Consider the following 26,233-nt stretch of genomic DNA (forward strand, 5'->3'; position numbering starts at 1 on the left):
AAATAAATCAGATTGTTTGTTCTTGGCTCAACTCCCAAGTGTTGGTCACGAGAAAAAGAAGAGGATTTCACATGGGGCACACAGATTTTACATTATTCACTTGAATTTAAAAAAAAATCATGTTCTCATAACTAGATTGGTAGATGTTAGGCACTGATTACAGCTAGTTAGTCATAGCAAACCGCACCTCATTACCATACAGTCCCAACCCCTACACAGTGTACCTCGTGGGCTTTCTAGATTAAGTTGACCTGCAAGAGCTTGCTGAGAAGATATGTTTTACAAGTAAATATTAAGAAAACATTTCTAAGTGGTGCCCTTTGTGGAGCATTCGTGTTTGGGGAGTAATTATAGTTCAAAGTAACATTTATTCAAAGTTTGAAGTAAATTTATTATCAAATCCTGAGATTCATTTTGTTGCTGGCATACTCAATAATCCATAATAGAACTGAATCAATGAAAAACTGCACCAACTTCAGCATTCAACCCACATGAAAAAAAAGAACAAACTGTACAAATACAAAAAGAAAGAAATAATGATAGAGCCGAGAGGTAATGTTGCAGCTATATAGGACCCTGGTCGGACCCCACTTGGAGTACTGTGCTCAATTCTGGTTCCCTCACTACAGGAGGGACGTGGAAACCATAGAAAGGGTACAGAGGAGATTTACAAGGATGTTACCTGGATTGGGGAGCATGCCTTATGAGAATAGGTTGAGTGAACTCGGCCTTTTCTCCTTGGAGCGATGGAGGGTGAGTGGTGACCTGATAGAGGTGTACAAGATAATGAGAGGTGCTGATTGTGTGGATAGTCAGAGGATTTTCCCCAGGGCTGAAATGGCTAGCATGAGAGGGCATAGTTTTAAGGTGCTTGGAAGTAAGTACAGAGGAGATGTTGGGTAAGATTTTTATGCAGAGAGTGGTGAGTGCGTGGAATGGGGTGGCGGTGGTGGAGGCGGAAGGTGGCGGTGGTGGAGGCAGAAACGATAGGGTCTTTTAAGAGACTCCTGGATGGCTACGTGGAGCTTAGAAAAATAGAGGGCTATGGGTAAAGCCTAGGTGGTTCTAAGGTAGGGACAGATTCGGCACAGCTTTGTGGGCCAAAGTGCCTGTATTGTGCTGTAGGTTTTCTATGTTTCTAATAATAATAAATAAACAATTAATATTGAGGACATGAGATAGAGTCCTTAAAAGTGAGTCCAATGGTTGTGGGAATATTTCAATGATGGGGCAAGTGGGATGAAGTTATTTCCTTTTGTTCAAGAACCTGTTGGTTGAGGGATAATAACTATTCCAAAGCCTGGTGGTGCGAGTCTGAGGCTCCTGTACCTTCTTCCTGATAGCAGCAGCAAGCAGAGAGCATATCTTGGGTGTTGGAGGTCCCTGATGATGGATGCTGCTTTCCTGTGAGAATGCTTTGGGTAGATGTGCTAAATGTTGGGAAATATTACTGCTACAGAAGTCTCCAACAAAAATGCACTAAATGTGGACAGACCTTCTTAAGCCTATCAAGGCTGCTTGTAATGTTGGGAGTTCAAACTACTACAGATTACTTAATTTTAAATGAAAGAGTTTTAGCTCACAGGACACTTCTACTTTGTTATGAAGGTTTTGAGGTGGTAGATTATGAGGATGAGGAAGAAAAGGATAGCTCTGGTTGAGTGCACCTTTGGATAGCCTGGGAGTAGTTTAAGCATTTTAATAAGTTTTAAAATTCTCCAGGTTTTGATTTTGTGTGCAGTGATGTGTTTGCTTTCTATGCTTTTCAGATGCAATATGAAAGAAAACATAGTTATGTTGAGGGGTGCAATTTGGTAGATGTAGAAGGGTGTCAGGTGTAGTTATATTGCATAATGGAATTTTCTTCAAAATTATGGCTAGTCCAGCATGAATGGCACAGCACCTTTATGTTTAGTGATCTTAAAAGGGTGGCAGGATGCTGCAGGGAAACAAAAAAGCCATGGAAAAGACCTTCATCTCCTCAGGCAGGGGCTGAAAGAGAAGGGCCTTTGTAATTTGACTATAGTTGAGAAAAACATCAATGTTTTGATTATTACTGAACTTAAAACTGCTCTGAATAAACAGATTTCTGACTAGTGTTGGATGGCTGATTATATCAGGAGGTATGTGACACTGGAACAGAGATCTATTTCATTTAGAAAATATTGCTGATTTTAGGAAAGATAGCAGTGCAGATAGTGATATAGATACCATGGCTGCTAATGTTTATTATAGTGACGTGTGCACCAGTAGAATGTCTTAGACAACATTAATGGTAATTTCAATTCCAATGATTATGATAAGGATTGTACATCTGGTATGGGTTCTACTAGGAGTAACAGAATTTCTCTTATTCAGCTTTTAATGAGTTGGTCATATTATCTATTCAACTTGATATTGCTGGCTGCTTTACCAGCATTTTAATATGCTTGTAAAGCAGCCAGCAGAAATGACTTGCAAGAAGAGGGCCAAATAGGGAAAAATAGGCATGGCTATAAGAGAAAAGAGGCTTTTAATTTGGCGATAAGAAAGGGGTTTGCTAATGGTAGGATTGAGAATGTAGTGATTGAGAGGATGATCAAATAAGACACTTGTTGAGACTGAATATATAGTATGAGTTAGTTATTTAGATCAGCGGTTCCCAACTACTGGGCCGCGGACCGGTACCGGGCAGCAAAGCATGTCCTACCGGGCCGCGAGGAAACGATATGAGTTTTTCCTCATTCCCTGTCATGCACTGTTGAACTTGAACATAGGGTTGCCAACTGTCCCGTATTTGCCAGGACATCCGGTATATTGGGCTAAATTGGTTTGTCCTGTATTTCCCCCGCTAAGGTAGAGCGTTCCTATGAAACCTTTCATGCCAAAATGGCGTAAAGCGAAGAAGCAATTACCATTAATTTATATGGGAAAATTTTTTGAGCGTTCCCAGACCCAAAAAATAACCTACCAAATCATACTAAATAATACATAAACCTAAAATAAATAACACTAACATATAGTAAAAGCAGGAATGATATGATAAATACACAGCCTATATAAAGTACAAACCCCATTTCCAGAAAAGTTGGGATATTTTCCAAAATGCAATAAAAACAAAAATCTGTGATATGTTAATTCACGTGAACCTTTATTTAATTGACAGAAGTACAAAGAAAAGATTTTCAATAGTTTTACTGACCAACTTAATTGTATTTTGTAAACATACACAAATTTAGAATTTGATGGCTGCAACACACTCAACAAAAGTTGGGACAGAGGCATGTTTACCATTGCGTTACATCTCCTTTCCATTTAGTAACACTTTTTAATTGTTTTTGGAACTGAGGATACTAATTGTAGTAGATTTGCAATTGGGAATTTTGTCCATTCTTGCTTGATATAAGACTTCAGCTGCTCAACAGTCCGTGGTCTCCGTTGTCTGATTCTCCTCTTCATGATGCACCATACATTTTCAATAGGAGATAGATCTGGACTGGCACCAGGCCAGTCAAGCACACGCACTCTGTGTCTACAAAGCCACGCTGTTGTAGCCTGTGCAGAATGTTGTCTGACATTGTCCTGCTGAAATAAGCATGGACGTCCCGGGAAGAGACGTGGCCTTGATGGCAACGTATGTCTCTCTAAAATCCTAATATACGCCTCAGAGTCAATGGTACCTTCACATACATGCAACTCACCCATGCCCTGGGCACTGATGCACCCCCATACCATCACAGATGCTGGCTTTTGCACCTTTCACTGTTAACAATCTGGATGGTCGTTTTCATCTTTGGCATGGAGATACCCATTTTTTCTGAAAAGTAGCTGAAATGTGGACTCATCTGACCACAGCACACGGTTCCACAGTCTTTCGGTCCATCTGAGATGAGCTCGGGCCCAGAGAACTCGCTGGCGTTTCTGCATAGAGTTGATGTATGGCTTCCTCCTTGTGTAATACAGTTTCAAGTTGCATTTCTGGATGCAATTGAGTGAGACTGTGTTGAGGGACAATGGTTTTCCGAAGTACTCCGGAGCCCAGGTGGCTATAATTGTCACAGTAGCATGACGGTTTCTTAGGCAGTGCCGCCTGAGGGCTCGAAGATCACGCACATTCATCAGTGGTTTCCGACCTTGCCCTTTACGCACTGAGATGTCTCTGAATTCTCTGAATCTTTTCACAATATTATGTACTGTAGATGTTGAAAGACCTAAATTCTCTGCAATCTTGCATTGAGAAATGTTCCTTTTGAACTGACGAACAATTCTCTCACAAACTTTGGCACAAAGGGGTGAGCCACGACCCATCCTTGCTTGCAAAGACTGAGCCTTTCATGGACACTACTTTTACACCCAGTCATGATACCGCACCTGCTACCAATTAGCCTGCTTAATATGGAGTTTTCCAAACTGGTGTTACTTGAATATTCTGTGCACTTTTCAATCTTATTTTAACTCTGTCCCAACTTTTGTTGAGTGTGTTGCAGCCATCAAATTCTAAATTTGTGTATATTTACAAAATACCATTAAGTTGGTCAGTAAAACTATTGAAAATCTTTTCTTTGTACTTTTGTCAGTTAAATAAAGGTTCACGTGAATTAACATATCACATATCGTCATATCGTCAAGTCCTGACAAAGGGCCTCGGCCTGAAACGTCAACTGCACCTCTTCCTAGAGATGCTGCCTGGCCTGTTGCGTTCACCAGCAACTTTTATGTGTTTGCTTGAATTTCCAGCATCTGCAGAATTCCTGTTGTTAACATATCACAGATTTTTGTTTTTATTACATTTTGGAAAATATCCCAACTTTTCTGGAAATGGGGCTTGTAGGAATAATGTATGTACAGTATAGTCGGGAAGATGAAGGCAAAACCGATTTCTGGGGGGGGGGGGGAAATCGGCACGTAAGTGCATGTGCACATCACGCATGCGCACACAGGTGCCCGCACAAGGCTTCATGGTTATGATAGTCTTTCCTGGGGTAAAGTGTCCTGGGATTTGACTGCTACTTTTGTCCCTTATTTGGGACTGAGAAAGTTGGCAACCCTAACTGTAAAAGACATGTTGAGGTGAGTTTAACCCTATTTGAACAACCCTCACCCCCCGGTCAGCCGGTCCACAAGAATATTGTCAATATTAAACCGGACCGCAGTACAAAAAAGGTTGGGGACCCTTGATTTAGATTGGTAGATACTTTATTGATTCCAAAGGAAATTACAGTGTCACGGTAGTATTACAAGTGCAAAGATATACAAATATTAGAAGAGAAGTAAGAAAGAATCAAATGTAAATTAATTCAAACAGTCTAACAGGAGGGGGTCATCACTTCCCTGGCTATAGGTTGACTCATTATAAAGTCTAATAGACAAGGGTAAGAGTGACCTTTGGAGCAGTGCAGTTGTCTTAGTTTGTTACTAAAAGTACACCTCTGTTCAGCCAAGGTGGCATACAAGAAACATTGTCCAGAATTGCCAGGATTTTCTGTAGGGTCCGTTGTTCTTCCACAGCCTCTAGTGAGTCCAGTTTCACTCCTAGCCTTTCTAATCAGTTTATTGAGCCTGGTGGCATCACCCATGTTGTTGCCATTGCCCCAGCACACCACTGCATAGAAGATTGCACTGGTGACAACAGACTGGGGGTAGAAAGTGTGAAGGACCTCAGTTTCCTCAGAAAGTAGAGACGATGTTGACCCATGTTGTACAAAGCCTCAGTGTTGGTGCTCCACTCAAATCAGTCATCCAGGTGCATCCCCAGGTACTTGTAGGTCCTCACCACATCCACATCCTCACCATCAATAGTAACAGGGAACAGTGCAGGATTAGTCTTCCTAAAGTGCAACACTATCTCCTTTGACTTACTTTTAGTGAGATGCAGATGATTCAGGTTGCACCATTCAGGGTCCTCCTCCAGGGCCCTGTATTCATCTTCTTGTCCTCCTTTATATACCCAACTATTGCTGAGTCATCAGAGAATTTCTACAGATGACATGACTCAGTGTTGTATCTAAACCTCAAGGTATACAGAGTAAACAGGAAGGGACCCAATACAGCCCCCCCGTGGGGTCCCAGTGCTGCTTACAGCCATGTCTGACACACAGCTCTAAAGCGGCACAAACTGGTCTACCAGTTAGGTAGTCCATTATCCAGATGATACAAGGGAATTGCCAACCTGCATTGGAATAGAGCTTTTCCCCCAGCAATGAGGGCTGTATGGCATAAAGCACTTGAGAAATCAAAAAACATGATTCTCACAGTGCCTCCCTGCTTATCCAAATGGGAGTAGGCTCTGTTCAGCAGGTAGATGCTGAATAAAGTATATTTTTGGAAGAGGAAGTCCTTGAGCCTACATTAAGACCATAAGATATAGAAACATAGAAAATAGGTGCAGGAGTAGGCCATTCAGCCCTTTGAGCCTGCACCACCATTCAGTATGATCATGGCTGATCATCCAACTCAGAACCCTGTACCTGCCTTCTCTCCATATCCCCTGATCCCTTTAGCCACAAGGGCCATATCTAACTCCCTCTTAAATATAACCAATGAACTGGTCTCAACTGTTTCCTGTGGTAGAGAATTCCACAGATTCACCACTCTCTGTGTGAAGAAGTTTTTCCTAATCTCAGTCCTAAAAGGCTTCCCCTTTATCCTCAAACTGTGACCCCTTGTTCTGGACTTCCCCAACATCGGGAACAATCTTCCTGCATCTAGCCTGTCCAATCCCTTTAGGATTTTATATGTTTCGATAAGATTCCCCCTCAATCTTCTGAATTCCAACGTGTATAAGCCTAGTCGATCTAGTCTTTCATCATATGGAAGTCCTGCCATCCCAGGAATCAATCTGGTGAACCTTCTTTGTACTCCCTCTATGGCAAGAATGTCTTTCCTCAGATTAGGGGACTAAAACTGCACACAATACTCCAGGCGTGGTCTCACCAAGGCCTTGTACAACTGCAGTAGAACCTCCCTGCTCCTGTACTCGAATCCTCTTGCTATGAATGCCAGCATACCATTCGCCTTTTTCACCGCCTGCATGCCCACTTTCAATGACTGGTGTATAATGACACCCAGGTCTCGTTGCACCTCCCCTTTTCCTAATCGGCCACCATTCAGATAATAATCTGTTTTCCTGTTTTTGCCACCAAAGTGGATAACCTCACATTTATCCACATTAAATTGCATCTGCCATGAATTTGCTCACTCACCTAACCTATCCAAGTCACCCTGCATCCTCCTCACAGCTGACACTGCCGCCCAGTTTCGTGTCATCCGCAAACTTGGAGATGCTGCATTTAATTCCCTCATCTAAGTCATTAATATATATTGTAAACTACTGGGGTCCCAGCACTGAGCCTTGTGGTACCCCACTAGTCACTGCCTGCCATTCTGAAAAGGTCCCGTTTATTCCCACTCTTTGCTTCCTGTCTGCCAACCAATTCTCTATCCACATCAATACCATACCCCCAATACCGTGTGCTTTAAGTTTGCACACTAATCTCCTGTGTGGGACCTTTTCAAAAGCCTTTTGAAAATCCAAATATACCATATCCACTGGTTCTCCCCTATTCACTCTACTAGTTACATCCTCAAAAAATACTATGAGATTCGTCAGACATGATTTTCCTTTCACAAATCCATGCTGACTTTGTCCGATGATTTCACCGCTTTCCAAATGTGCTGTTATCACATCTTTGATAACTGACTCCAGCAGTTTCCCCACCACCGATGTTAGGCTAACCGGTCTATAATTCCCCAGTTTCTCTCCCTCTTTTTTTAAAAAGCGGGGTTACATTAGCCACCCTCCAATTCTCAGGAACTAGTCCAGAATCTAAAGAGTTTTGAAAAATTATCACTAATGCATCCACTATTTCTTGGGCTACTTCCTTAAGCACTCTGGGATGCAGACCATCTGGCCCTGGGGATTTATCTGCCTTTAATCCCTTCAATTTACCTAACACCACTTCCCTACTAATATGTATTTCCCTCAGTTCCTCCATCTCACTGGACCCTCTGTCCCCTACTATTTCTGGAAGATTATTTATGTCCTCCTTAGTGAAGACAGAACCAAAGTAGTTATTCATTTGGTCTGCCATGTCCTTGTTCCCCATAATCAATTCACCTGTTTCTGTCTGTAAGGGACCCACATTTGTCTTAACCAATCGTTTTCTTTTCACATATCTATAAAAGCTTTTACAGTTGGTTTTTATGTTCCCTTCCAGTTTTCTCTCGTAATCTTTTTTCCCTTTCCTGATTAAGCCCTTTGTCCTCCTCTGCTGGACTCTGAATTTCTCCCAGTCCTCAGGTGAGCCACTTTTTCTGGCTAATTTATATGTTTCTTCTTTGGAATTGATACTATCCCTAAATTCCCTTGTCAGCCACGGGTGCACTACCTTCCCTGATTTATTCTTTTGCCAAACTGGGATGAACGATTGTTGTAGTTTATCCATGCGATCTTTAAATTCTTGCCATTGCATATCCACCGTCAATCCTTTAAGTATCATTTGCCAGTCTATCTTAGCTAATTCATGTTTCATACATTTGAATTTACCCTTCTTTAAGTTCAGAACCTTTGTTTCTGAATTAACTATGTCACTCTCCATCTTAATAAAGAATTCCACCATGTTATGGTCACTCTTACCCAAGGGGCCTCTCATGACAAGATTGCTAATTAACCCTTCCTCATTGCTCAATACCCAGTCTAGGAGTCTGTAAGAGCAGAAGTAGGCCATTTGGCCCATTGAGTCTGCTCCGCCATTCAGTTATAGGCTGATCCAATTCTTCCAGTCATCCCCACTCCCCTGCCATCTCCCCATACCCTTTGATGTCCTGGCTAATCAAGAACCTATCTATCTTTGTCTTAAATGCACCCAGTGACTTGCCTGACATAGCCACTCATGGTAATAAATTCCACAGATTTACCACGCTCTGACTAAAGTAATTTCTCCACATCTCTGTTCTAAATGGACATCCTTCAGTCTTGTCCTGAACTCCCCTACCATGGGAAATAACTTTGCCATATCTAATCTGTTCGGGCCTTTTTGGAATGTTTCTATGAGATACCCCCTCATTCTTCTGAACTCCAGGGAATACAACTCAAGAGATGCCAGATGTTCCTCATACGGTAACCCTTTCATTCCTGGAATCATTCTCGTGAATCTTCTCTGAACCCTCTCCAATGTTAGTATAACCTTTCTAAAATAAGGTGTCCAAAACTGCACACAATATTCCAAGTATGGTCTCACGAGTGCCTTTCAGAGCCTCAACATCACATCCCTGCTCCTATATTTTATACCTCTAGAAATGAATGCCAACATTGCATTTGTCTTCTTCACCACCGACTCAACCTAGAGGTTAACCTTTAGGGTATCTTGCACAAGGACTCCCAAGTCCCTTTGCATCTCTGCATTTTGAATTCTCTCCCCATCTAAATAATAGTCTGCCCGTTTACTTCTTCCACCAAAGTGCATGACCATACACTTTCCAACATTGTATTTCATTTGCCACTTCTTTGCCCATTCCCCTAAACTATCTAAGTCTCCCTGCAGGCTCTCTGTTTCCTCAACACCACCCGCTCCTCCACCTATCTTTGTATCATTGGCAAAATTAGCCACAAATCCCTTAATACCGTAGTCCAAATCATTAACATACATTGTAAAAAGTTGTGGTCCCAACACTGACCCCTGTGAAACTCCACTGGTAACCAGCAGCCAGCCAGAATAGGATTCCTTTATTCCCACCCTCTGTTTTCTGCCAGTCAGCCAATGCTCCACCCGTGCTAGTAACTCCCCTGTAATTTCATGAGCTCTTATCTTGCTAAGCAGACTCATGTGTTGCACCTTGTCAAAGGCCTTTTGAAAATCCAAGTACACTACATCTACTGCATCTCCTTTGTCTACCCTGCTTGTAATTTCCTCAAAAGATTGCAGTAGGTTAGTCAGGCAAGATTTTCCTTTCAGGAAACCATGCTGGCTTTGGCCTATCTTGTCGTGTGCCTCCAGGTACTCCGTAATCTCATCCCTAACAATCGATTCCAAAAACTTTCCAACCACTGATGTCGGGCTAACAGGTCTATAGTTTCCTTTCTGCTGCCTCCCACCCTTCTTAAATAGCGGAGTAACATTTGCAATTTTCCAGTCATCCAGTACAATGCCAGAATCTGTTGATTCTTGAAAGATCATTGTTATTGCCTGTGCAATCTCTCCGGCTACTTCCTTCAGAACCTGAGGGTGTATTCCATCAGGTCCAAGAGATTTATCCACCGTTAGGCCATTAGACATTCTGAGCAACTTCTCAGTCGTAATTTTCACTGCACATGCTTCACTTCCATGACACTCTTGAATGTCTGGTATACAGGTGTCCCCCGCTTTTTGAACGTTCACTTCACGAAACCTCGCTACAGGTGTCCCCCGCTTCTCGAACGTTCGCTTTATGAAACCTCACTGTTACGAAAGATCTACATTAGTACCTTGTTTTCGCTTTCAGAAGGTGCTTTCACTGTTATGAAAAAAATTCAGCGTGCGATAAAAAGCAGCGCGCACCCCGAGCAGCCGCTCTCCCCGGATTCGGAACGGCATTCTCGCCAGCATTACTTTAACACGAGCCTGTGAGCAGTCGTTTGCAAGATGAGTTCTATGGTGTTGGAAAAGCCTGAAAGAGCTCGTAAGGGTGTTAAACTTAGCGTAAAACTAGACATAATTAAGCGTTTCGATTGTGGTGAACGAAGGAAGGACAAAGTGAAATTGGCTTGTGGAAGCTGACGAAGATGATGTTGAAGAGGTTTTGGCATCCCATGACCAAGAACTGATAGATGAAGAGTTGATGCAATTGGAAGAGGAAAGGATAACAAAACTAAATGCAGTAGTGAATGGACTGAAAGTGAAGCAACTGCGTGAGATTTTCGCTGCAATAATTGCAGAAAAGTACGACTTTAATTTTGAAAGGGTACGTTGATTTAGGGCATATTTGCAAGATGGTTTGAGTGCTTGCAAAGAACTGTATGATAGAAAAATGCGCGAGGCTAAGCAGTCAAGTATACTGTCATTTTTCAAGCCTTCCACATCAGCCACAGCAGACGATGAACCTCGACCTTCGACATCGAGGCAGGCAGAGATAGAAGATGATCTGCCTGCCCTGTTGGAAACAGACGACGATGAGATAACACCTCAGTGTCCCACCACCCCAGTGGTCCCAACCTCCGGGCCGTGGACCGATACATTGCCGTGAAGCATGCAGTGGTGCAGCAGAAGCTGGGACGCACCCAGTACATCTTTAAGAAAAAAGCCAAAATAAACGAACTAATTAATTAGGTGCCACCCGGCACGTAAATGTCAGCCCAGATCAGAGGCGATTGCCGATTGCGTCGCCTCTGATCTGGGCCGACATTTACATGCAGGGTGGCACCTAATTAATTAGCTTGTTCATTTTGGCTTTTTTCTTAAAGATGTGCTGGGTACATCCCGGCTACCGCTGCATTCTCCGTGGATCAGTATCAGTTCGCTGCCTGGAGGTTAGGGATCACTGTACCACCCCAACCTCTGATGACTCAGCCTAACACACCATTATCTGTGTGCTCAGCGCTGTCTTCCCAATTCCGGTAATTGATACTACACTGTACATACATTATTTCTACTTTATACAGGCTGTGTATTTTTATGGGTTATTTGGTATGATTTGGCAGCTTCATAGCTTAAGGGTTACTGGAGAGAGTGTTTCTGCCGAAAGCGCTTGCGTGAGATTTTCGCTATGGAGAACAGTGTGGCAATGATTGTAGAAAAGTATTTCTACTTTATATAAGCCGTGTATTAATCATATCATTCCTGCTTTTACTATATGTTACTGTTATTTTAGGTTTTATGTGTTATTTGGCATGATTTGGTAGGTTATTTTTTGGGTCTGTGAACGCTCACAAATTTTTCCCATATAAATAAATGGTAATAAATAAATGCTTCTTCACTTTATGACATTCCGGCTTCTGAACCATTTTATAGGAACGCTGTAGCTTCGGATGGTGGGGGAAACCTGTACTGCACGTCTTTCACTGTGAAGACTGATGCAAAATATGCATTCAATTCCCCTGCCATCTCTGTGTCTCTCATTACAATATCTCCAGCGTCATTTTCCGTTGGTCCTATATCTACCCTCAACTCTCTTTTACCCTTTCTATAGTTAAAAAAGCTTTCAGTATCTTCTTTGACATTCGTCGCCAGCTTCCTCTCATAATTCATCTTTTCCTTCCTAATGACCTTCTTAGTTTCCTTCTGCAGGTTTTTAAAAGCTTCCCATTCCTCTATCTTCCCACTAGCTTTTGCTTCCTTCTATGTCCTCTCTTATGCTTTTACTTTGGCTCTGACTTTACTTGTCAGCTATGTCCCTCTTCCATTTGAAAATTTCTTCTTATTTGGAATTTTCCTGTCTTGCACTTTCCTCAGTTTTTGCAGAAACTCCAGCCATTGCTGCTCTGCTGTCCTTCCTGCTAGTATCCCTTTCTAGTCAACCTTGGCCAGTTCCCCTCTCATGCCATTTTAATTTCTTTTATTCCACTGAAATACCGACAAATTGGAATTTAGTTTCTCCTTCTCAAATTCCTAAGTGAACTCGATCATATTGTGATCACTGTTCCCTAAGGGTTCCTTAACCTTAAGCTCACTTATCACCTCCGGGTCATTGCACAGCACCCAAATCACCAGAACCAATCCCCTGGTGGGCTCAACAACAAGCTGTTCTGAAAAGCCATCCTTTAGACATTCTACAGTTTCTCTCTCTTGAGATCCATTACTGGCCTGGTTTTCCCAATCCACTTTCATGTTAAAATCCCCAACAATTATCATGACATTGTCCTTCTGACATGCCTTTTCTATCTCCTGCTGTAATTTGTAATCCACATCCCGGCTGCTGTTTGGAGGCCCGTGTTCTTTGCATTAGACAAGGATGATGTTAGCAGCCGAGGTATGACTTGTATCTTGATAGTAGGGTGATGATAGTCAATCAGGGAAATTACTTAAATGCAACATACCTGGTCTTCTCAGTGTACTTGACAGGTTCATTGGGGTGAATCTTAATGTCCCAAAATGGGTGTGGTTCAGCAGAGCCTAAAATTAAAGGTTAATGATGCAGAATGTAATCTATTCTTAATACTTTTCACATGTTCTGCATTGAGGTCAGTGACCACTGGTGTGACTCAGGGATCTGTTCTGGGACCTCTTCTCTTCATGATTTTTATAAATGATCTGGATGAGGAAGTGGAGGGATGGGTTAGTAAATTTGCTGATGACACAAAGATTGGAGGTGTTGTGGATAGTGTGGAGGGCTGTCAGAGGTTACAACGGGACATCGATAGGATGCAAAACTGGGCTGAGAGGTGTCAGATGGAGTTCAACCCAAATAAGTGTAAGGTGGTTAATTTTGGTAGGTTAAATATGATGGCAGAATATGGTATTAATGGTAAGACTCTTGGCAGTGTGGAGGATCAGAGGGATCTTGGGGTCCGAGTCCATAGGACCCTCAAAACTGCTGCGCAGGTTGACTGTGTGGTTAAGAAGGCATACGGTGCATTGGTCTTCATCAACCGTGGGATTGAGTTTAAGAGCCGAGAGGTAATGTTACAGCTTTATAGGACCCTGGTCAGTCCCCACTTGGAGCACTGTGCTCAGTTCTGGTCACCTCACTACAGGAAGGATGTGGAAACCATAGAAAGGGTGCAGAGGAGATTTACAAGGATATTGCCTGGATTGGGGAGCATGCCTTATGAGAATAGGTTGAGTGAACTTGGCCTTTTCTCCTTGGAGCAGCAGAGGATGAGAGGTGACCTGACAGAGGTGTGTAAGATGATGAGAGGAATTGATTGTGTGGATAGTGACAGGCTTTTTCCCAGGGCTGAAATGGGCACAGTTTTAAGGTGCTTGAAAGTAGGTACGGAGGAGACATACCTGCGCAGTTTTTTTACGCAGAGGGTGGTGAGTGTGTGGAATGGGCTGCCGGCGACGGTGGTGGAGGTGGATACGATAGGGTGTTTTAAGAGACTCCTGGATAGATACATGGAGCTGAGAAAAATAGAGGGCTATGGGTAACCTTAGGTAATTTCTAAGTAAGTACATGTTTGGCACAGCATTGTGGGCTGAAGGCCCTGTACTGTGCTGTAAGTTTCTTTGTTTCTAAATTTTAAATAAATTGTGGGAAAGGGATGAGTGACCACTGCCAATCTCAGATTTAAAATTTAAATTTATATTGGTTGGATTTCCCAAGTCTTGATAAGCTTATTAGGTTTTTTTCCCAAAATTTTTTATTTTTATTTGGTTAAGGTATTCACAAGTAATACACAAACTTTTTTTTACATATATAACCTTTTCCATTTTTTATGTGAGTAAATCTATATTAATTTGTACATTCACAAGCGCACATTGAGATAATATAGAAAATAATTAGGCACTCAAATAGATGTTTATATGCAATTGTAATTCCACTGTATTAAACTAAATCATGATAATAGTTGTTATAAAAATATTAATAATAGTGGTTGAATACTAATTTCCATGTATCTCTTCTGGCCCATTTCTTTCTGGTCCAAAATTTCCCCAGATCTTTTCTTTACTTGTGATAAGCTTATTAGGTCTAAGATGTGCTGAACCAATAAAGTAATTGATCTGCTGCAAGTATGAGCTCTTTACTCTGGCCAGCAAGCTCGTCAGTAAACTCCCATGTTTCCCCATGCACTTCTTCCTCTACCAGTGAATACCTATTTCCAATAACTTCTGGTTAACCTCTTGACCTCTAATAGTTTTGACTCATCTTACCAAATATCTTTCCTTAGTTGCAGACTAGTCAGGTTGCCTTCAGGTGAGTCAAATCTGCAAAAAAGATGAGTGTAATGATCTCAGACCCAGAATTAGGCTTATTATCACTAACGTGTGTTGTGAAATTTGTTGTTTTTGTGGCAACAAGACATAAAGATCACTGTTATAGTAATAAAATAAAACAAATAAATTGTGCAAAAGAGAAATAGTGAGGTAATGTTTGTAGGTTTGTGGACTGTTCAGAAGTCTGATAGTGGAGGGGAAGAAACTGCCCCTAGAATGTTGAATGTGGGTCTTCAGGCTCTGATGGTAGTAATGAAGAAAGGGCATGTTCCAGATGGTGAAGTCCGTAATGATGGAAACCACCTTCTTGAGGCATCGTCTTATGAAGATGTGTTTGATGGTGGGGAGGTTTGGACTCTTGATGAAAATGGCTGAGAGTACAACCCTTTGCACCCTCTTGTAAGTCCATAAGAATTAGGCCATCTGGCCCATCGAGTCTGCTCCACCATTCAATCATGGCTGATCCTTTTTTTTTCTATGTCCTCCTCAACCCCAGTTCCCGGCCGTCTCCCCGTAACCTTTGATGCCATATCCATTTAAGAACCTATCAATCTCAATCTCTGCCTTAAATACACCCACCGACCTGGCCTCCACAGCTGCATGTGGCAACAACTTACGCAAATTCACCACCCTTTGGCTAAAGGAATTTCTCCGCATCTCTGTTTTGAAAGGGCACCCCTCTATCCTGAGCTGTGCCCTCTTGTCCTAGACTCTCCCACCATAGGAAAGATCCTTTCCACATCTACTCTGTCAAGACCTTTCAACATTCGAAAGATTTCAATGAGATCCCCCCCTCATCCTTCTGAATTTCAGTGAGTACAGACCCAGAGCCATCAAACGTTCCTCGTATGATAACCCTTTCATTCCTGGAATCATCCTTGTGAGCCTGCTGTACACCCTCTCTAATGTCAACACATCTGTTCTAAGATGAGGGGCCCAAAATTGTTCACAATACTCAAGGTGAGGCCTCACCAGTGCCTTATAAAGCCTCAGCATCATATCCTTGCTCCCGTATTCTAGACCTCTTGAAATGAATGCTAACATGGCATTTGCCTTCCTCACCACTGACTCAACCGGCAAGTTAATCTTCAGGGTGTTTTGCCAGAGGACTCCCAAGTCCCTCTGCATTTCAGATTCCTGGATTTTCTCCCCATTTAGGAGAATGGGCAAGAAAGTGGCAAATGAAATACAATGTTGGAAAATGCATTGTTATGCACTTTGATGGTAGAAATAAATGTGCAGACTATTTTCCAGACGTGGAGAAAATCCAGGAATCTGTCTTAAGTCCTTTCTCATCCTACCTGTTTCCTCAACACTACCTGCCACTTCACCAATCTTCATATCATCTGCAAACTTGGCAACAAACCCATCTATTCCATCATCTAAATCATTTATATACAGCATAAAAGAAGTGGTCCCAACACTGACCCCCACAGAACACCAGTAGTCACTGGCAGCCAACCAGAAAAGGATCCTTTTATTCTCACTTGCTGCCTCCTACCAATCAGCCAATGCTCTAACCACATTAGTAACTTCCTTGTAATACCATGGGCTCTTAACTTGGTAAGCAGCCTCATGTGTGGCACCTTGTCAAAGGCCTTCTAAAAGTCCTAATATACAACATCCACTGCATCCCCTTTATCTATCCTACTTGTACTCTCAAAGAACACCAACAGGTTAGTCAGGCAGGATTTTCCTTGAAGGACACCATGCTGACTTTGTACTATCCCAACTACTGAGGTCAGGCTAGCTGGTCTATAATTTCATTTCTGCTGCCTTCCTCCTTATAGAGTGGAGTGACATTTGCAATTTTCCAGTCCTCTGGTACCATGCTAGAGTCCAATGATTTTTGAAAGATCATTTCTAATGCCACCACAATCTCTAACACTACCTCTTTCAGAACCTTTTGGTGCAGTTTCTCTTGTCTGAGTGACTTGTGTACCTTTAGGTCTTTCAGCTTTTTGAGCACCTTCTATCTTGTAACAGTAACTGCACCTACTTCTCTTCCTTCACACACTACAACATCAGGCATACTGCTAGTGTCTTCCACGGTGAAGACTGACACAAAATACGCATTTAGTTCATCAGGCATCTCCTTGCCCCCCGTTATTTCTCCTGCCTCATTTTATGGTGGTTCTATATCCACTCTCATTTCTCTTTTATTTTTAACATGCTTGGAAAAATTACTATCCACTTTGATATTATTTGCTAGCTTGCTTTCATATTTCATCATTTCCCTTCTAATGCTTTTTTTAGTTGCTCTTTGTACGTTTTTAAAAACTTCCCAATCCTCTATCTTCCCACTAATTTTTGCTTTGCATTGGAGCCTTCTCCTAGTATTGCAGCCAGTCAGAATGCTCTCCATGGTGCATTGCACACTTCTGGTTATCCTGGCCTCAAAACAACCTTTTCGGCTCTGAAACATTGCACGAACTTGCATTTGGAATAAAGTATACTAATATATCATCATCAATTGGAAGATAGTTTTGTTTCTTGAGTTTAATTATTAACACTGAATTCTGGGTGCTTTCGTTTCTGCAGGCAATGAATTTTCAACTGCAAAGGATTGTGCTGAGGAGATTAAATGTTTGACATCTGATAAAGGTAGACTTGAAGAAATTATCAGCAACTTGCAGTGTTTAATCATTAGAAATGGTCAGCAGCTGGAGGCTATCAAGGATGATTACAACAAATTGAAAACTGAACTGGAACAGGAAGAAAGGCTCTTTGGTAAGTTCCAATTGCTTTTTGATAGCAGTTTTCCAGTTGCTTATTTTTAAACTTCTGTAATTGGAACGTATAAATAAAGAGGTATAAAATGTGGTTATATATTTCTTCTCAATATAAACCATTTATAAATGCAGCTGCTTTTAAAACCTTTGCAACAATTTTCAGCAAAGAAACAAGAAGTCACAAATTACTGGGCCAAATACATGCTTTGCAGCAGAATATTTTGTTAAAATTCATTGGTATAAATATAGGAGAATTTTCATTCTTTAGATCTCTGAAATGCTAGGTACAATGTGTTTACCTTCTCTGGAAGTGGCTAGATGAGAACACAAGACGAACTGTTGTTCTTCTGGTTATACTGTAGGTGTAATGGCAGTTATTTTATTCTGTTTTCATTTGAATGGAGCACTCTAATGAAATAGGTGTGCGTATGTGTTGAGCTGTTAAAATGGATTAGTAAATATCCTACCATTCATTTGTATTGCTTTGCCCTGCTTGTACCTCTCTTCCCATCATCCTAATGTGCTACTTTAGAATTCAGTTTGGAGAAATCTGAGATAATGCACCTGAGAAGGGTAAAACAAGATGAAAAAGTGTAAAAATGGTAGAAAAAATGTAGAAAAACAGAGCTCTTGTACTGAATATCCATAAATTCTTGAAAATACTAGTAGGTAAGAAGGCATTTGGGATATAGAGGTAAGTGTGGCAGACTGACCTCTACCTTGCTGAGGTCAAGTAGCAGGTCTCTGACACCTCTTAGTTACTCCTTGAAAAGGACCCCATTCTGAACCATCAGCCCACTGTCTCCTGCACCATCATTAACATCACCATCTCTGGAGATCTCCCATCCACTGCCACCAAGCTCATAGTTGCCTTACTCTGCACTGCTTGTTTCTACCTCCTTTCCAAGACCCACAAACCTGACTAGGCCCATTGTCACTGCCTGCTGCTGCCCCATTGAATTTGTGTCCACATATCTTGGCTCTATTTTGTCCCCTCCAGATGAGATGCTTTCCACCTACATCCTCAAAACTTCACATGCTCTTGATCTCCTCAACGACTTTCAATTCCCTGGCCCTGACCATGTTGTTTTCATCATGGATGTCCAGCCCCTATACACTTCAATACCCTATCAAGAAAACCTTAAAGCTCTCTACTTCTTACTTGACATAAGACCCAACCAGTTCCCATCCACCATCAACCTCCTCTGTCTGGCAGAACTGCTCATCCTCAGCAATTTCTCCTTTGGCTGCTCACACTTCATCCAAACTCAAGGGATAGCCATGTGCACCTGCATGGGCTTCAGCAATGCCTGCCTTTTCGTTGGCCATGTGAACTAATCTATGTTCAAAGCCTTCCCTGGTAATATTCCCCATCTCTTCCTGTGCTCCATTGGTGACTGGATTGATGCTGCTTCATGCGCCCATGTGGAGCTCGTCGACTTCACCGTTTGCCTCCAACTTCCACCCTGCCCCTTAATTTCACTTGATCCATTTCTGACACCTCTCTCCCCTTTTTCAACCTCTCTGTCTCCATTTCTGGAGACAGCTTTCTACTGACATCTTCTGTAAATCTACCAATTTCCAATGCTATCTTGACTATAACTCTTTTCACCCTGTCTCCTGTAAAAATGCTATTCCCTTTTCTGAGTTCCTGCTCTGTTGCATCTGTTCCTAGGAAGAGGCTTTCCTTTCCAGGACATTAGAGATGTCCTCCCTCTTCAAATTACAAGGTTTCCCTTCCTCCAGCATTGATACTGCCCTCACTTGCAACTCCTTCATTTCTCAGACATCAGAGTTCACCTTATCTTCCTGCCCCCTTAACAAGAGTAGAGTTTCTCTTGTCCTTAACTACCACCCCATGAGTCTCAGCATCTAACATATTATTCTCCTGTCATCTTCAATGCGATCCTACTGCCAAACACATCTTTACTTCCTTACCCCCCCCCTCCACTTTCTGTGGGGTTGCTCCCTTCATGAATCCCTTGTCCAGTTGCCCCTCTCCACTAATCTCCCACCTGGCACATATCCCTGCAAGTGACAGAAATGCTGCCGCTGCCCATTCATGTCCTCTCTCAGCTCCATTCAGTCCTTCCAGGTGAGGCCACACTTCACCTGCAAATCTGCTGGGTAGTCTATTGTTTCCGGCGCTCCTGATGCGGCCTCTGCTACATTGGTGAGACCTGACATAAATTGGAGGACCGTTTTGAAGAGCACCTCCACTTTATTGGCCGAAAGCAGAATTTCATGGTGCCAACCGTTTTAATTCCTATCCCCATTCCCGTTTGGACATGTTGGTCCATGGATTCCTCTTCTGCTGCGATAAAGCCACTTTCAGGGTGGAGAAGCATCACCTCATATTCCGTTTAGTTCGCCTCCAACCTGATGGCAGGAACATCAATTTCTCCTTCCAGTAACTTTTTAGAATTCCCTTTTCCTTTACCCTTCTTCCCTTTTCCTCTATTTCCCACTCTTGTCTCTTAGCTCTTTTCCTCACCTGCCTACCACCTCTGCCATATAGCCATATAATACCATATAACAATTACAGCACGGGAACAGGCCACCTCAGCCCTTCTAGTCTGTGCCGAACTCTTACTCTCACCTAGTCCCACCGACCTGCACTCAACCCATAACCCTCCATTCCTTTCCTGTCCATATAGCTATCTAATTTAACTTTAAATGACAACAACGAACCTGCCTCAACATCAAACCTGCCAGTGCCCTTCTTCTTCCTTTTCTCCCATGGTCCACTTGTCTCTTCTATCAGATTCCTTCTTCTCCGGCCTTTACCTTTCTCACCCACCTGACTTCATATATTACCTTTTAGCTTTCCAGTCCTGATGAAGGGTCTCAATCCAAAACGTCGACTGTTTACTCATTTCCATGGATGCTGCCTGACCTGCTGAGTTCCTCCAGCATTTTTTGTATGTTGCATTTGGGATATGTCTTCATTGTCTAAGGCTTAGAAGAAGAGAGGAATTATGACTGTACAATGTATAGTTTAAGAAGGATGTGAAGTGATTGGTGAGAACACAAAGGAGAATTATGAGCATATTGGGGCTAGAGAATTATCGTTATGAGTTCTGACCAGTTCTGTTGGATGTATTTTCTTTGAAACAGAGAAGACTGAAAGTAGATTTAATCGAGTTCAAAGTAAATTAATTATTAAGTATAAAGCAGGCAGCAGAGTGAGTGGTAGCAGAGTGAAAGGGCTTTGGCTCAAGTGAGCGGAGGCTGAGGAGGAGCTTGCTCCCAGTGAGGCCCATACCACCCCGTAGGCAGTCGGCAACGTTCCACGTCCACATTTCAAAAGTTGAGGCAACATATTGGGTAGGTCATGACAGCTGTGATTGGCCCTGTGGTTTGTTCATCCTGCAGCATGTGGGAAATCAGGGATACTTCCAGTGTCCCTGATGACTATGTGTGCAGGAAATGTGTCCAGCTGCAGCTTCTGGTAGACCGCACTGAGCGGCTGGAGCTGTGATTGGATTCATATACTGGAGCATCCGCGATGCTGAGAAAGTCGTGAATAGCACGTTCAGTGAGTTTTCCACACCACAGGTAAAGGCTACACAGGCAGAAAGGGAATGGGTGGCCACTAGACAGCGTAGCAGTGGGCAGGTAGTGCAGGAGTCTCCTGAGGTCATCTCCCTCCTAAACAGCTATACTGTTTTGGATACTGACGTCTCATCAGGGGAAGGCAGCAGCAGCCGAGTTCATGGCACCATGGGTGGCTCTGCGGCACAAGAGGGAAGGAAAAGGAGTGGGAGAACTATAGTGATAGGGGATTCGATTGTAAGGGGAATAGATAGGCGTTTCTACGGCCACAAACGAGACTCCAGGAGGGTAAGTTGCCTTCATGGTGCAAGGGTCAAGGATGTCTCTGAGCGGCTGCAGGACATTCTGGAGTGGGAGGGTGAACAGCCAGTGGTCTTGGTGCACACAGGTACCAATGATATAGGTAAAAAACAGGATGATGTCCTACAAGGTGAATTTAGGGAGTTAGGAGATAAACTAAAAAGTAGGACCACAAAGGTAATAATCTCTGGGTTACTACCAGTGCCACGTGCTAGTCAGAGTAGAAATAGGAGGATATATCAGATGAATACGTGGCTTGAAAAATGGTGCAAAGGGGAGGGATTCAAATTTCTGGTGCATTGGAACCAGTTCTGGAGGAGGTGGGACCAATACAACAGGACGGTCTGCACCTGGCCTTGACTGGAACCAATGTCCTAGGGGGAGCGTTTGCTACTGTTGTTCAGGAGGATTTAAACTAATGTGGCAGGGGGATGGAAACAAGTGCAGAGAGACAGAGGGGTGTAAAATGAGGGTAGAAGTAAGAAGTAGGAAGATGAAAAGTAAAAGTGGCAGGCAGGCAAATCCAGGGCAAAAATCAAAAAGGGCTACTTTTCAACATAATTGTATAAGGGCTAAGAGTGTTGTATAAACAAGCCTGAAGACTTTGTGTGTCAGTGCAAAGAGCATTCATAAGAAGGTAGATGAATTGAATGTGCAGATAGTTATTAATGAATATGATATAGTTGGGATCACAGAGACATGGCTCCAGGGTGACCAAGGATGGGAGCTCAACATTCAGGAATATTCAATATTCAGGAGGGATAGACATGAAAGAAAAGGAGGTGGGGTAGCGTTGCTGGTTAGAGAGGAAATTAATGCAATAGGAAGGAAGGACATTAGCCTGGAGGATGTGGAATCGATATGGGTAGAGCTGCATAACACTAAGGGGCAGAAAATGCTGGTGGGAGTTGTGTACAGGCCACCTAACAGTAATAGTGAGGTTGGGGATGATATTAAACAGGAAATTAGAAATGCGTGCAATAAAGGAACAGCAGTTATAATGGGTGACTTCAATCTACATATAGATTGGGTGCACCAAATTGTTAAGGGTGCTGAGGAAGAGGATTTCTTGGAATGTATGCGGGATGTTTTTCTGAACCAACATGTTGAGGAACCAACTAGAGAGCAGGCCATTCTAGACTGGGTATTGAGCAATGAGGAAGGGTTAGTTAGCAATCTTGTCGTGCAAGGCCCCTTGAGTAAGAGTGACCATAATATGGTGGAATTCTTCATTAAGATGGAGAGTGACATTTAATCAGAAACGAAGGTTCTGAACTTAAAGAAGGGTAACTTTGAAGGTATGAGATGTGAATTAGCTAAGATAGACTGGCAAATGATACTTAAAGGGTTGACGGTGGATATGCAATGGAAGCATTTAAAGATCGCATGGATGAACTACAACAATTGTTCATCCCAGTTTGGCAAAAGAATAAACCAGGGAAGGTAATGCACCAGTGGCTGACAAGGGAAATTAGGGTAGTATCAATTCCAAAGAAGAAACATACAAATTAGCCAGAAAAAGCAGCACACCTGAGGACTGGGAGAAATTCAGAGTCCAGCAGAGGAGGACAAAGGGCTTAATTAGGAAAGGGAAAAAAGATTATGAGAGAAAGCTGGCAGGGAACATAAAAACTGACTGTAAAAGCTTTTACAGATATGTGAAAAGAAAAAAGATTGGTTAATACAAATGTAGGTCCCTTACAGTCAGAAACAGGTGAATTGATCATGGGGAACAAGGACATGGCAGACCAATTGAATAACTACTTTGGTTCTGTCTTCACTAAGGAGGACATAAATAATCTTCCGGAAATAGTAGGGGACCGAGGGTCTAGTGAGATGGAGGAACTGAGGGAAATACATGTTAGTAGGGAAGTGGTGTTAGGTAAATTGAAGGGATTAAAGGCAGATAACTCCCCAGGGCCAGATGGTCTGCATCCTAGAGTGCTTAAGGAAGTAGCCCAAGAAATAGTAGATGTGTTAGTGATCATTTTTCAAAACTCTTTAGATTCTGGATTAGTTCCTGAGAATTGGAGGGTGGCTAATATAACCCCGCTTTTTAAAAAAGGAGTGAGGGAGAAACCGGGGAACTATAGACTGGTTAGCCTGACATCAGTGGTTGGGAAAATGCTAGAGTCAGTTATCAAAGATTTGGAAAGCGGTAAAATCATCGGACAAAGTCAGCATGGATTTGTTAAAGGAAAATCATGTCTGATGAATCTTAGAATTTTTTGAGGATGTAACTAGTAGAGTGGATAGGGGAGAATCAGTGGATGTGGTATATTTGGATTTTCAAAAGGCTTTTGACAAGGTCCCACACAGGAGATTAGTGTGCAAACTTAAAGCACACGGTATTGGGGGTATGGTATTGATGTGGATAGAGAATTGGTTGGCAGACAGGAAGCAAAGAGTGGGAATAAACAGGACCTTTTCAGAATTGCAGGCAGTGACTAGTGGGGTACCGCAAGGCTCAGTGCTGGGGCCCCAGTTGTTTACAATATATATTAATGATTTAGATGAGGGAATTAAATGCAGCATCTCCAAGTTTGCGGATGACACGAAGCTGGGCAGCAGTGTTAGCTGTGAGGAGGATGCAGGGTGACTTGGATAGGTTAGGTGAGTGAGCAAATTCATGGCAGATGCAATTTAATGTGGATAAATGAGATTATCCACTTTGGTGGCAAGAACAGGAAAACAGATTATTATCTGAATGGTGGCCGATGAGGAAAAGGAGAGGTGCAATGAGACCTGGGTGTCATTGTACACCAGTTATTGAAAGTGGGCATGCAGGTACAGCAGGCGGTGAAGAAGGCGAATGGTATGCTGGCATTCATAGCAAGAGGATTCGAGTACAGGAGCAGGGAGGTTCTACTGCAGTTGTATAAGGCCTTGGTGAGATCACACCTGGAGTATTGTGTGCAGTTTTGGTCCCCTAATCTGAGGAAAGACATTCTTGCCATAGAGGGAGTACAAAGAAGGTTCACCAGATTGATTCCTGGGATGGCAGGACTTTCATATGATGAAAGACTGGATCGACTAGGCTTATACTCCCTGGAATTTAGAAGATTGAGGGGGAATCTTATTGAAATATATAAGATTCTAAAGGGATTGGACAGGCTAGATGAAGGAAGATTGTTCCCAATGTTGGGGAAGTCCAGAATGAAGGGTCACAATTTAAGAATAAAGAGGAAGCCTTTTAGGACCGAGATGAGGAAAAACTTCTTCACACAGAGAATGGTGAATCTGTGGAATTCTCTGCCACAGGAAACCGTTGAGGCCAGTTCATTGGCTATATTTAAGAGGGAATTAGATATGGCCCTTGTGGCTAAAAGGATCAGGGGGTATGGAGAGAAGGCAGGTACAGGGTTCTGAGTTGGATGATCAGCCATGATCATACTGGATGGCGGTGCAGGCTCGAATGGCCTACTCCTGTACCTATTTTCTATGTTTCTATGTTACTATTTACTACCTTAAGATTCATTTTTTGCAGGCATTTACAAGAAAAAAGAAATGCATTAGAATTCTATGAGAAACACTTCATATGTAGACAAAAACTGAAAAAAAATCAATGTGCTAAAGACAAACTACAAATAAAAGCAACACTGAGAACAAGATACTTTGGTCATTTGAAGAACACGAAGCGGAAAGTGAAAATAACTCAAATAGCTTACGTAGAAACATAGAAATCTACAGCACATTATAGGCCCTTTGGCCCACAATGTTGTGCCAACTATGTAACCTACTCTAGAAATTGCCAAGAATTTCCCTACATCATAGCCCTCTATTTTTCTAAGCTCCATGTACCTCTCTAAGAGTCTTAGAAGATCCTATTATATCGTCTCTACTACCATTGCTGGTAGTGCATTCCAAACACCACCATTCTCTGTGTGCAAAACTTATCTGTGACTTCCCCTTGTACCTATTTCGAAGCACCTTATGCCCACTTGTGTTAGCCATTTCAGCCCTGGGAAAAAGCCTCTGGCTAGCCACACAATCAATGCCTCTCATCATCTTATACACCTCTATCAGGTCACCTTATGCACCTTAATCTACTAGCTTATGCACGATTTTAAACACAAATATTGTAATCAATTTATAGATGCAAAAAAAACATTCATGTGATTTTAAATTTGAACAGAAAGAGTGTATTCACAAACACGAATACTATTCCAAATGATCTATTAAATTAGAAGTAGATTTCAGCAAACTAGAAAACGTTCTTGCTCATTACCAACTTTGAAATCATGGGAAATTCCGATGTCACAAAAAAAATTAAAATCTAACTTTTAAATCTGTAGTTAGTGTTGATCATAATGGAATGCCATTGTAGGATTATACATTCAAAGCAGTTCTGTAGTAATTTCTAGAAACAAGCCTTAAGTCTATTTTGTCAGCGTTTTTATCGGTTAATGAAAAATGTATTTCAGAAAAAAACATGTATGGGACAGGTTCTTAGTCCTGTAATCAGCTATAATTGTTAACATGTGTTAAGTAAATAAAGAACCAGGGCATACTTGCCACTAGCCAGTTACTCCAAATGGAATTGCTAACATCCTCCTTGTGTGTCATTTTGTCCCTGAAAGAGGCAAGAATGCATTGAAATATAGAAGTCAGAGTTCAGGTGATGGGGCATTGGATTTGGTGCTGAGCCACATTCTTGTTCCTAACCTTGTACCTTGATTAGAAAGTTAAATGGTTTGTTTATTTTTTCTATATTTTACTTTGCCTTTAATTAATTTTTACTATTGAAGATGTTTTTAAAATAAAATTTATCTTCATCGATTTGTGTTTCATAATCAGTTAAATATACTTAAACTGTTC

The 26,233-nt window shown here is 42.1% G+C and overlaps 1 protein-coding gene across 6 annotated transcripts in view; it reads left to right on the forward strand.

The window, feature by feature from the left end:
* disc1 (DISC1 scaffold protein) overlaps window positions 1-26,233 on the forward strand; it is a 203,031-nt gene that overhangs the window by 42,106 nt on the left and 134,692 nt on the right. For all 6 annotated transcript variants that reach the window (XR_011884993.1, XR_011884994.1, XR_011884992.1 and 3 more), the window contains exon 9: window positions 17,370-17,558. Coding sequence is in view for 3 of the 6 variants with exons in the window: in XM_072251069.1 (XP_072107170.1) it covers window positions 17,370-17,558 (189 nt within the window). In the remaining 3 variants the exon portion in view is untranslated. The remainder of the gene's footprint in view (window positions 1-17,369; window positions 17,559-26,233) is intronic.

The sequence above is a fragment of the Mobula birostris genome, chromosome 2, assembly GCF_030028105.1.
Source record: "Mobula birostris isolate sMobBir1 chromosome 2, sMobBir1.hap1, whole genome shotgun sequence".
Classification (NCBI taxonomy): domain Eukaryota; kingdom Metazoa; phylum Chordata; class Chondrichthyes; order Myliobatiformes; family Myliobatidae; genus Mobula; species Mobula birostris.